This window comes from Westerdykella ornata (genome assembly GCF_010094085.1).
Source record: "Westerdykella ornata strain CBS 379.55 unplaced genomic scaffold EI97scaffold_1, whole genome shotgun sequence".
NCBI classification, from domain to species: Eukaryota; Fungi; Ascomycota; class Dothideomycetes; order Pleosporales; family Sporormiaceae; genus Westerdykella; species Westerdykella ornata.
This window is the reverse complement of record NW_022986851.1, coordinates 2,436,953-2,449,105: the sequence shown is the minus strand read 5'-3', so window position 1 is coordinate 2,449,105 and position 12,153 is coordinate 2,436,953. Positions and strand designations below refer to the sequence as shown.

At 53.3% G+C, this 12,153-nt stretch overlaps 4 protein-coding genes across 4 annotated transcripts; 2 read left to right on the top strand and 2 right to left on the bottom strand.

The window, feature by feature from the left end:
* Positions 1 to 164: 164 nt before the first annotated feature.
* EI97DRAFT_31538 (uncharacterized protein) lies at positions 165 to 3,294 on the top strand. The gene is made up of 2 exons (XM_033794646.1): positions 165 to 1,831; positions 1,946 to 3,294. The coding sequence occupies exons 1-2, from the start codon at positions 495 to 497 to the stop codon at positions 3,186 to 3,188; spliced, it is 2,580 nt and encodes an 859-aa protein (XP_033659050.1). The 5' UTR covers positions 165 to 494; the 3' UTR covers positions 3,189 to 3,294.
* A 470-nt stretch (positions 3,295 to 3,764) lies between these two features.
* Positions 3,765 to 5,033, top strand: EI97DRAFT_31528 (uncharacterized protein). The gene is made up of 2 exons (XM_033794645.1): positions 3,765 to 4,961; positions 5,010 to 5,033. The coding sequence occupies exon 1, from the start codon at positions 3,806 to 3,808 to the stop codon at positions 4,613 to 4,615; it is 810 nt and encodes a 269-aa protein (XP_033659049.1). The 5' UTR covers positions 3,765 to 3,805; the 3' UTR covers positions 4,616 to 4,961; positions 5,010 to 5,033.
* Positions 5,034 to 5,402: 369 nt separating this feature from the next.
* Positions 5,403 to 6,855, bottom strand: EI97DRAFT_454693 (PLC-like phosphodiesterase; the record flags this gene model as incomplete). The annotated part of the gene is made up of 2 exons (XM_033800569.1): positions 5,403 to 6,796; positions 6,846 to 6,855. The coding sequence occupies 2 exons, from the start codon at positions 6,853 to 6,855 to the stop codon at positions 5,403 to 5,405; spliced, it is 1,404 nt and encodes a 467-aa protein (XP_033659048.1).
* Positions 6,856 to 8,942: 2,087 nt separating this feature from the next.
* Positions 8,943 to 11,929, bottom strand: EI97DRAFT_368422 (WD40 repeat-like protein; the record flags this gene model as incomplete). Its single annotated transcript, XM_033795136.1, has 2 exons — positions 8,943 to 10,705; positions 10,756 to 11,929. The coding sequence occupies 2 exons, from the start codon at positions 11,927 to 11,929 to the stop codon at positions 8,943 to 8,945; spliced, it is 2,937 nt and encodes a 978-aa protein (XP_033659047.1).
* Between the last annotated feature and the right edge of the window lie 224 nt (positions 11,930 to 12,153).

Here is a 12,153-nt window from a genome sequence, read left to right as displayed (position 1 = left end):
CTTCCTATGGTCGTCGGTTTTCGTCTCCTTTTCCTTTTTTCTTTTTTCTTTTTTTCTTTAGAGTCTATTCTTGTGTTGCCGGATCATGATAGAGATGAATCTTTCACCATATTCGACTACCTGTCATACCGCCGCTCCAGCTATCCAGACTAGGGACAGTGACTTGGGCTTGTGGACTTGGTGCGCCTTTCACCACTTCACTTCACCACTGCCCCATCATAGCCACCTCCGTTAGCCATACCGAGTTTCTCCTTCGACGCGACTGACCCTTTCACCGACCCTACCTACGCGTACCTCAACGCGTCGGTTTTCTAATGAGCCAAGGAGCAGGGTGAAAATTTTTCTGGTCATTGCGGCGCGGGTACTTGAGCACGACGTTCTCCCCTCTTCTGGCTGAGTCGATAGAAGTTCAACCTTCCGCAACAACCTCTGCTACTACGATATAACCACGGTCTCGACAGATTGGAAGTACTTATAATCGGCTGGATACTTTGATGCCTCCTCCTCCTACTCCTCGGGAAGCCTCCGCGTACAACTCCGGTCCGCCAGACAAAAGGATGGAAGAGATGAGTGATGGGGTTGACGCGTCGGCGCGTGGTGAGAGGCGGGAGAGTGCTGCTCCTGCTGCTGGGGAAGGTGGTGCTGGGCATGAGGAGTTTGGAGGATATTTGCGAGAGCAGCACCGTGACGCTGGTATGGCGATGGAGCAGCACGACGATGGCGATGAAGATGGAGATGAAAGCGGAGATGAAGATGGAGAGGGAGAGGGAGATGAACGAGATGCTTCTGCTAGTCCGAATCCGTGGGACGAGGAGGTTTCTGAAGGACGAGAGGAGGTTGGCGATGAGGATGGAGATAGAGAGGAAGAGGGTATGGATGTGGATGGAAATGATGGAAGTCAAGCTCAGCATGATCCCGCTTCCTCCACCACCACCTCCTCCTCCGCCGCCGAAGGACAGGCCGCCCAAACGAAGAAGACGAAGACATTGCCAGCTACAGTTTCTTGCTGCGACTGCGACGACACCCTGGACTCGTCGGACGCGATTTGGGAAGGTGGCCTCGACGGTTATTACTGCAAACGTTGTCATGAGCAGTTGGAGGATGTGTGGAATCATTACGATCAGACTTGCTTGCGTGAGCAATCTTTGGAGGGTGCAAGCCGGGAACGTACGACTTCTCCCGGGGCTAGGAGGGCGTCGACGGACCTGAGTAAAAGCGATGCGACTCTTACGATTCAGCAGTCTGCAAAGGGTCCTGCTTCTCACGCCCGGAATGCTTGCCCTGATGCAGGCCCGGTACTTACGAGGACGAAGACAACGCTGCAGACGCCTGCTGCTCCACCACGGTCCAATCATCAGGGCGCTACCATCCAGCACCACCGAGCTGCACCGCCTACCCAATCCGTCGTCTCCCACACTCCTCCAACTCCCCGCGCGCCATCCACCCTCTCCGCAGCACCCGCACCCGCACTCTCATCCCGCCCTCCCACCACCCTCCCACTCACCCGCCACTGGAACGCCGCCGAATGGTCGCGCTTCTGGAACAACAGCCCCGTGCCCCTATCCTCCGTCTTCGACGCCCTGGACATCGACCCCAAGGTCCACCGGGACTCGCTCACCGTGACGAAGCTGCACGAGGAGATTAAAGCCGTGGCGATGAAGTTGCCCTTGACGCAGGACGAGTTGGTTGGTATGGCGGCGGATCGGGAGTCGATTCGGGAAGAGGTGAGGTTTTTGATGGAGTGGTTTGGGGAGCGGGTTTGGGGGAAGGGGCCTGGAGGGAGGAACTTGACGAGGAGGTTGGTTGTTGGGAGGGAGGGGGATGGGGAGTTGTAAGTCTTTCATTTTTCTTGTTCGTTTGGGTTATTTGCATGTTTGAAGCTTCCTTCACCGTTCTGGTTTTTGATACATGGATTATGCTAACCTACGTCTCTGTTCTGTCACAGGATCCGCCTCCACCTCCACCAAGCCATCTTCATGAAGGCCTTCAACACGCGGCGCAACCAGCACGCCAAGCAGCGCGCCCAGGCCGAAAGGGACGAGGACGTCGCCATCGCCGAGCGCCGCCAGCGCGAACGCGACATGTGGAGGAATGCGGAGCCGGGGGAGAAAGCGAAACTGGATGGTGGAGGAGCGGTAGAAGGTGCAGGCAAGAGCGGGACTGGCAAGATGGGTAGTAGGAAACGTGCTGCGTCTCCGGGGCTTGTTAATGGGAAGGAGGGGAATAAGAAGAAGAGGAGTGATGGGAAGGTGACGGAGAAGGAGAAGGAGAAGCGAAATGCAGCGAAGACGACAGCTAAGAAGGCGAATGGCCCGCCGGTGCTCGCGAATATCAATACCGCCGCCGCTCCCATCCAGCAGCAGACGCAGACGCGCCTCGCATCTGCTCCACCTTTAACCCTATCTCCGATTGTTCCTCCGACGTCAGTATCTGCAGCAACTACACCGACATCTACCCTAACCTCGACCCACCGGCGCTTCCTCATCGCAGACCTCCTCATCAAACTCCTCTACGACATCGCCTCCCCTCCTCTCGCCGCCATCACCCCTTCCCCCCTCCCGCCAACACCAAACACCCCGTCCTCCCTCCCCGCCTCCCCAACGACACCGCCGAACGTGCTCGACCCAATGGACATGGAACCCATGCTCCTCTCCCTCCTCGACCAAGAATGGCACTCCCCCGATCGCATCGCTTATTACTCCTCCAGCACCTCCTCCGCCGCCGCCGCCGGAACCACTAGCCCATTCAGCTACGCGACGCGCGACGCGGTGGTGAAAATGTGGCTGCGCATGCGGCGCGAAATGTGGGCGTTGGAGAAGAGCATCGAGGAAGGCGAGGTGGTTAGCGATGAGCGCAGGTTCCTGCAGGTGAATGCGGTGCGGATGGCGCGGTTGGCGTGGTGTTCGTGGGAGATTGATGTGGAGAGTGGTGTCGAGACTGCTGTGGAGACTGGCGAACGTAATGCCGAGAGTGGCAGGGCTGTCGGGAATGGTAATGGTGCAAGAAGCAATGAGGGGAAGAGGAAGAGGGAGAAAGTAGGTGCCTTGGAGGTGCTCGCCGTCACGTTGGCCGACGTGTGCAAGGTTGAAGGGGAGAAAGGGTTGGAGTTGTTGAGGAAGGGGTTGAGGGCGTTGGAAGAGAGGGCCGTCGCGTTGGGGGATGGTGATGTCGCTGTTAAGCTGCTTTAGATGCTTTAGATTCTTAAGCTGCTTTGCTGCTTTGGCTGCCTTTGGCTGGCTGTGGTGGTGTTTGTGGGTGGGGTTCGGAAGTGGTTGTGGGTGAGACTGAGTATGGAGGAGAGAGGTGTTCGGGGATGTGCGAAGGTGTTTGAGGATGGACGTGTGCATGGTGGCCTTCGCATAGTGGCTTGCATGAAGGGAATGGGATTGACGGTGTGGGCATGACACTGGGATGTCGACGGATTTCCTGCGATGGCGGACTTTCGTCAAGAGTAGAGGGTGGCTCTGGCTCGACGGAAGGAAAAGGCAAAAGGAGGCGAATGTCGGGTCTGCCCTGCGGGATACGTGAGCGGAAAAATCATATGCTATCTGGTGTATTATGGCCTTTATGGCAATGTAAAAAGCAGGCAGGCTGCGGGCTCTGTACTAGGAGGTAATACATCATCGATGTTAGTATTCCGTCTCTGTCCCGTACCAGTCCGCACTCTGCAACGTTGACTATATCCTGCTTTAATGGACGCTTAGCTAGGACAGTGGTTTCTGACACCAAAGGGGTGATACCAAATGGAGCACTGTTACCGAGCTTCTTATTCTTATAACATTCATTGCCTTTCTGCACCGATAGCATGAACGTTACTGCGATCAGTGATATAAGGATGTCTTCTGACGACATACGCGTACTCTATCCGGCAGCAAGGCCGCAGTTCGCGCTGCATATACCGACGCGTTCACCCGGAGCTCGCTTTTCTCTATCCCAAGCATGTGTCATTCCAACCCGCCCACTCCAATCCCACCACTTACACATCGCCTATCTGCCCCTATACCAAACCTCTCCCGCTTATCAACCTATATCGTCCTCCTTCTTTTCCATTCCCTCATCAAGGCTTCCCCTCCACGTCCCCATCATCGATTCGCTCCATCCTTCTTATCCTTTTCCTGTCCGACCCCTCCCCACTCATCCCCAACCTCATCCTTATCCTTCTCCCTTTCTACTACCAAGCCCACGCCATGCCTCACCAAAGCATTTGCGAACCCCCACGCATCTCTGGACGACCCCGCCACATGTCCCTCCCACACTACCCTGGGCATATTCTCCTCAATCAAGGTTGCGTACTTCCTACCGTTCTCCACGAGTCCAGCGGTCGAAACTTCGGCGAAGTCGGTCCGGTGCTCGAGCTCAATCAAATATGCCAAATATCCCTCGTGGTCGACTCCATAAAGAAGACGTTCAAGGCTGTCGGAAATGGCTTCCCGGAGTTTCGTCCAGAAGACGATTTGCCCTTCCGCGTCCGCGACGAAGGAAGGATAGCGGCTGCGGAACGATGGTTCCTGTTTTGCCCGGTGGAGGAGGAAGTTTAGGGTCGAGATGGTGGAGCGATAGCCGTCGACTGTTCTTTGCAGATTCTCCAGGCGCGTGCGCAGAGCGACGGATCTGAGATGGATTTGGATTCCGACTTGGGAGGGCCATGGGAAGCGGAGATCCATGAACTGTTGGCGGGATAGTAGACCGAAGGGTTAGGGCGAAGTTGGTCGCTGCAGAGCAAAAAGACCGAGTGCGGATCGGCAGGCCGAAAGTTGTAATGTGAGGCTATTGCGGGAGTCCCCGTTGCTCCTGGTGCTTCTGCAGTTCTCTGGGTCCGAGGACGGACAAAGTTGTGCGATACGCTGGGAAGGAAATAGCGTTGAACCAATCGGTGAGGTGATTGCAGTAGACTCAATAGAGATTCGGGTTGGACTGGAGACTTGGGTCGGTCAGAGCTGCTGCGTGTCGTGTGAACGTCAGTGCCTTGTGAGAATGTAATGGTTCTTGTGTTCAGCGTGTTCACATACCCTGGAATCTTCCCCTGGGGACGAGAACGCGGTGACGGGATGGGTTCGACAGTTATTTACTGAATATGTTCCCACGCTAAAGATGGAGTGAATGTTTCTTGTCAAAGCGAGAAGCCGAGATGGACCTGTAAAGATAGAAAGATTGTTGTCAGAAGAGTGAGGGTCGGTGTACCAAAGCGAACATAAACAGGCTTCTTCGCGCTTGCTGTAATAAGCTGATATCCTCGTAACACTTTCCTTCTCGTTCTACCGTAGCTTCTTCCTACCACGCACCCTCTGACCAGTACCTGGCACCTTAACATATATGCGAGTTATGCCCGCAGACTCGCTGGGTATCATCATGTCATGAACAATCCAATTCCAACACATGGCCCCTTTAACCCACCCACACCTTCATCTTCCCTTCGTAACATACGGATTCCTCCCCGCCATCGCATTATTCACCGCAATCGCAAGCGCCACGATATCCGTATTCGTCGCCACACTCCTCGGCTTATCGAACGGGAACACCACAGGCTTATCCCTCACCCCGATTGCATCCACATACAGCACATTCGGAAAGCTCTCTGGCGTAAACGCATTGAACGCCTCGCTAACCAGCGGATCTGCGACCCCCGCCGCCAGGTTCATGATTGCGCGGTCGAAGTTGAGCACGTCTTCGGGCTGTTGGGTCAGTATCCACGAGAAGATGTGAAAGCGGTCTTTCCGTTGCGAGGCATCCGCGACGATGTTGCGCTCGGCTTTGAGTTTGGAGAGCTGATCGCGCTGCATGGTGCCGGCGTCGTTGGAGTTAGAATAGGAGTCGTAGACGGGGAAGTTGTCTTGAGTGTAGAAGCCTTGATTTGCAAAGTCGCCGAGGGAGATACCGCGGGGGAGCTGTGCGAAGATGAAGACGGAGGCGCGGTCGGTGATGAAGTCGCCGAGCACGCTCTGCGTGAAGTCTGTTCTTCCGGGATTGGGAACTGTAAAGCGGTTGTTTATGGATTTAAGGGTGTTGAAGAGGTCGTTCCACTGGTCTTGGGTGAGGTCTCGGTAGTCGTGGTCGGTGTCTAGGGTGTGGCTGAGGTTGATGATGATGAGTTCTTTGTAGTTGCGGGTGAAGTCATTGATCTGTGTGATAATGTCCGCGATCGACTGGCCATTTCCTCCGAGCCAGATATCACCGACCTCAGAGTAGTGTCCTGCCACCCATTGGCCGTTAGAGATGACGGGACGTAAATCGAAGTACCGCGACCCATGCATGAGTTGTTGGTAAAAGTCCAGATACTGCGTCTGTGTATTCGCAAAATGTGCTCCTACAGTGCCAGGCCTGAAGGTGGACATTCCGGCATCATGCGAGCCTGGCATGGCGATGTGTCGGAGAGTTCGATTGGCCAGCGACCCCATACTCTGCTGCATCCAATCCGTCTGTGTGCCGCTGTTTGACCACCAGTTCCCGGCTTCGTCTTGAGATAGGATCCAATTGACAGCTGCATCATGCCGGAAGCCGAGATCGATGTTGGAACCTTGGGGGCTCGTCTTCGTCGCCAACCCGTCCAGGTGTATCGTCAGCTTGAAGTCCGACGGTTTTCGTGCAAGTACTTGGAATTTGTTTGGTGTCCCGGCGATGTTGTAATATGCTTCCCCAGCATCATCACCAGTATGCCCTTTCAGGCCAAACTCTATGTAAACCTTGGTTGCCTTCCCTGCATTGATCGTGGGCCAACTCCAGGTGTCCATCTGATACGAATGCTGGCCACTTAGTACCCAGTCGTGAGGGGACCCATTCAAAAGCGTCAATGATCCCCCTGTGAAATTATCAGTTACTGTAAACGCACTGTATTGCGGGGGTAATACCGTAGCCCATGATGGTCGTGCTATTGTGTGACTCTGGATGGCCGAAATAGAAGGGGGAATGTTCAGCTGCATCAAGCAGCAAAACCCAAGAATGCAAAACTTGAGGCCATCCATCTTGAAGGAAACTTCCAATATATGTCGTCGGACAGAGGCCCAAATCGCTACTCAAGCGCATACTGGCGGTTGCGGCACGGACCCCAGCTAGGATGCGCCTCAAGCAAAGCAAACATCAAGGGTTGATGTGTCGATTGATTGGTCACAGTGTCCCAGGACCTGCCTCATAAGGCGGCTACCCTACGGCGCTGGGGGTTTTGTTTCAAGGCCAGGACTGAACGTGGATCCTCCAGAGGTGTCTGAGTGGAGGATTCATCCTGATATCCGGCTCAGCTGGGCAGGTGTCGTGGCATGCGTACTACAGCATGGGTATATGCATCGCATGTGACTGAATTGCTTAAAAGAGTAGGTTACACTGGTATATTCATGTAGCTGCAATGTCACCGTTAGTTTGGCTCCAGACATTTGACTACACTGAGATGGAAAGAAGGTCCTCACTTCCTTGCTGCCAGCACGTCGCCTATGGAAAACTCTCGGCAGACTTGGCTAGACGGGGTAAGAATGGAAAGGGCGGGAGTCGCCTCCAGCTGAGACTTTGTCGTCGAGCGAAAATAGATAAGGAGCACTTTGAAGTGTCCCACTATTATTCGCTTGGTGATAACGAATGACAGGTGAAGAGGGGGAGTTGTGGACAAAGTGAAGGGGGAAGGTGTCAGAGTTGCCGCGCGGCGCTAGGACCTTTCTGATCGATTGGCACCCAGATGTTTCAACAGATATTGCAAGATATTATCGATCATTTGCCGCCGTTGTCTCACAGACTATCAAAATCTACTAGTAGTTTCCTCTGGTAATGATGCGCAATCCCACTTTCCGCTGTCTACTGCCACTTTTCACGTCTGAATGCTCATCCCCCTGCACTCCCTCTATAAATTAGATTTCCTAATGTAGGCACTCAATTGAGTACTACGTAATACTGCTATAAGTAAAAACATCACTAGACTTCCTACTATACGTATCTGTGTATGCCTATGTCTTTAATGCACTCAGGCGGCTTCCCTGGTGCTTCTTGAACTCACACTTGAGCAACCTGAGAGTCCTTATTATGCTGACTTGGGAATTCCTAGCATATACCTGGTCGTATTATATTACAACCTATCTGGCGGAGAGGTACGATTTCCTGCGTTTTCCCCTTCTTCTCTGTCTACGCCGAAATGGCGAGAGAGGCAGATTTGCACGCCGCCTACTCCAACTAAGAGCAGTCATTGCCAATCTGGGCACATGTATTCAAGAACATATGTGCCGCTATCCTCATTAATGGTCCTACTGGAATCCAAGGAAAAGCTGCTGCTATTTCCCTGCTCGTGCTCGGAGACTCCCCCTATTGTTTGGAAAAACCAAGCTTCGGCATCTGGTGAAAGCTCAACTGTCGCTGCACCGCATGACGGCTGAAGAAGAGAAACGGCACTTTGACCATCTAGAAAATGGGGTGAAATTGTCGCTGGATGACGGAGTATGGGTAGATACAATATACTGTCCTACAGTCTGTCTACTCAGTACTGCCGTTTTCTATGCCCGATTGAACAGCTAGGAGTCGCACGGATACGAAAGCCTATGCAATCAGCTCCATTTCCAGGTATTAACGGCTTACATACTAGTTCCTGAGTGGGCTAAACGGGTTGTTGCCAATCAGCTTGCGCTCAATAGTCGTTTCAACCTCCGGAGGAAGTGCTGAGGGGTGTTCAGTTGGGTACTACAGGTTTATACATCCAATAAAGCACCTTGGAGGTGCAGGCATATAAAGAACCTTACGAATAGCTTCACAGCACCGCTATCTAGCTATAACAAGCCTCACAGCGGACTACCCCTGATGGCTAAATCAAGTCATAGCCAGGTGAGTTGCACTGAGTGGTCAACCTAGCCTACAGAGGAAGCACAGGGTAGGGCTTTTGTCGAACGTGATCATCGCCGGCGTAGAATGATCGTGATTACAGCATAGAACATCTGATTCTACAAGGCTATATACGGCCTCTTCATCAACAACCCTCAGGAGCCCTGCTGTGATACCCTAGGCTTACGGGAATATAATCGGAAAACCGCATCAAACATGTCCTGGACGGGCGGCAAAGCATGTGACGGTAACCCAGCACCAACCGCTTCCGCCAACTGCTCCGCCGTGACAACGGGCTTGTCGTTCTCCGGCAACAGCCCATCACCAGTTGCGAGGGTGTCAATTGCCTCTGTCCCAGTGTGCTCCTCACCCGCCTCTTCAATCTCCTCTGAAGAGGACACAGGCTCTGAAGAGGAAGAGTCAACCATTTGTCGTCGTCGCAAATCGGGATAGCTTGCAGTAATCTGTAGATCGCTGGCTTCACGCCTGATGACTATGAGAGTGCCAGTGGAGTCCAACGCCACATAGCCCTCGTAGCCATTCGTGGAGCAAAGGGCTCGAATAAAGTGTGGGTGAGTCGATTCCCAGCGCGGCTTCGGGTTCGAATGGTCAAAGATGGAGATCGTCGATCCAACTATCCGGTTGTCGCTACTCCACTTCGGGTATGCTATGGCAAAGGTCCTGGTCTCATGATTGATGGCGAAACGAACAAGCGAGGCATCAAGTTCGCCGATAGTCCCGGACCGCTCGACGGGTGTGTTCTCGTATTTACCGACATCGTAGAGACTGACACCGTCTGGTTTGGCGACGATCAGGTGGCGATGTATTATGCCGAGATAAGATATCTGGGCCAGGTTGAGTGTCGTGACATGATGTATGATTTCTCCTGTAAAAGCATTTATGAGGTGGATGACGCCGAATTCTCCGTCGGACACGCCCACCGCCATGAGGGACCCATCCGAAGACATAGCGAGACGGCAGTTCCACTGGACCTCCCATTTGAAGCGAGGCCGGCCTACATTGCAGGGCACCTCAATCGAGCGTTTCAAAAACCAAGTAACGGACCTGTCTTTCGTCTTTTTAGGTCTCCATATCCGCACCGTATGATCTTGGCCAACGGTAGCAAATCCGGGGGAGGAGAGGTCCGCAATGAGATCTTGGACAGGAGTTTTCAAATACTCGGCGGTGTTTTTGTGGGTCTGTGGAAAGTCAATGCGAGACTCCAAAACCCATTGCGAGTTCTTCTCATCCCACCGCCAGAACTTGATATAGATCTCCCTGCGGGCAAGGAGCTCTTTTTCGTAGGAATCCGGCAATCCTTCATCTAGGTAGTCGGTATCAGCGCGAGGGGGCATCCACTCCTCCACCGTGGCGAGCCATCTCCCGTCATTGCTGATCTGCATAAACTGGACATCCGGTTCCTTTATCCGTTTCCCATCTGGGGCCATATTTGGATCGGTGGCGTTGTTGCGGGTGAGGGCCTGAGAGGAGAGGGGCTGTTGTCTCGCAATGCCGAACGTTTGCAAATATGGCTCATGGAGGTCGCCTCCCTGTTCGTTTGACGGTTGAGAGGATGGTACCGTAAAAAGCACCTGATTGTGATCCTTCGGATCAACCACCATCGGCACTTTCTTTGCTAATGTAGTCCGGTCATGCTCGGGATCTCGCTGTGGGGAAATTTTGCCGGTCTCGACACGCTGGGCCTGTATTCCGACTATGTTCATCTTGGGCTTCAATTCCGTTGTCGACAACGCGATGACGGAGGTGTTTGCCAGTTTCACCAAGTATAATGCACCCGAAGGTGAGGTGACAATGTTTTCTATCTCGGCAGTCAAGTGAGGTAGGTGTTGCTGCTTGCCTGTGGACAGCTGCCACAAAACAAGAACAGTCTCTGTGCCTCCAGAGATCAAGTAGTTGCCTTGGATACATTAGCGGAAAGGATACGTTGGTCAAAACAGAAGGAATTACCATCGCGAGACCACTTGACGGAAGCCACGGCCTCTCTGTGCCAGTGAAGACGTTTGGGTCTGAGCATATCAAGGTCTGTGTTGGACCTTGCGCCTTCCTTGCGGCTCTTCTCCAATCTCGCAAACGACGCTAGGATATCTTCGAACCACAGTATAGCACCCTCTTGATCGCCCACTACGAGATCAAGATGATCTCTGGACTTCGTCGCCGATGCTTTGCCTTCCGGGTTCGACGGTGTGCGTACATAGGCATCAAACGCAGTGACACGCATCGAAGTCTGAAACTCGCGCCACACATAGACGTACTCCTGCAGAGCAGACTTGTGAGATTCAGAGCGCGTCCCAACCAAGATCGACTTATCGACGGAGACGACTACGATCTTGCCGCTTAGTAGAACTTGGAACCCACTGATATTGGACCTCTTTCGTTTATAGATTTCCTTGAGCTCTGTAGGTGCACCCTGCTCACGCGTCCGGAGAGCGTGAACGTTGATCACGTTGTGCCGGGAGGATGTTTCATGGGTGAAGACTAGATCCATGTTGGTCGCTGGGTCTTTGACAACGCTGATACTCCGAACATGTGCCCCTACGTCCCAGCGTCCGATGATCTTACCCAGCGTCCAGTCCCAGAGACTTATCAAGCCGCTAGCGCTTGCGGTATAGACTTGATTCGTATTTGAGGCGGACAGAGCGTAGGCGGATATAAACGGTGAGGGCTTTGATATTGACTGGGCGAGGGTTGAAGTTTCGACCTCATACACCTTAAGCGATTTATCATCAGACAAGATAACATGTTTCTCATCGGCCGTGAAAACAGGATCTTGACGTAGAAAACGCGGTCCCATGGAGATCATCGAATAAAGAGACGTCGATTTTTTCTTGTTCTTGCTTTTCGGTTTCGCAAGAGTTGAGTGCTGCTGTGAGGCGAGACCTTCCTCTTCCCTTGTTTTCGTCACTGACGCCTCGCTCTTGTGCGCAATCCCCTGCTGTACATCTGATTTTCTATTCCTGACTGACGGCGTCTGTTGATGTTCCTTCACTTTCGGGGTCTCGTGCGGGGTACCGTTTGGCGTCTTGCCTGCGGCGGCTGAGGTCGCTGCTGCTTTAGCTTGCCGTTTCCTCTCCTTTTTCGAGAGCGATGCCGTGGTACTTGTCTGCGGTGTTCCATTCACCATCTTCTCTCCACTCTTAGTGGCGGGCGTAGCGGCAGGAACGGCGGCAGCATCCGTGCTTGTCTCCTCCTTCTTCCCTTTCCTCTTATGCTTCCGAGAAGTAGAAGGTCTCTGATCCCCTACATGAACTCCATTCGTCTCCTCCTTCTCCGGCGTTCTCGGCGTCGCAACGTCTTCGGTCTTCACAGTATCTTTCCTCGTCATCTTAACCTTCTTCCTCGCCGACT

Bases quoted from the DNA above. Each gene is read 5' to 3' on its own strand.
- EI97DRAFT_31538 (XM_033794646.1), top strand. From the start codon at position 495: ATGCCTCCTCCTCCTACTCCTCGGGAAGCCTCCGCGTACAACTCCGGT. The intron at 1,832-1,945 runs GTAAGTCTTTCA...GTTCTGTCACAG, and splicing joins AGGGAGGGGGATGGGGAGTT to GATCCGCCTCCACCTCCACC.
- EI97DRAFT_31528 (XM_033794645.1), top strand. From the start codon at position 3,806: ATGAACGTTACTGCGATCAGTGATATAAGGATGTCTTCTGACGACATA.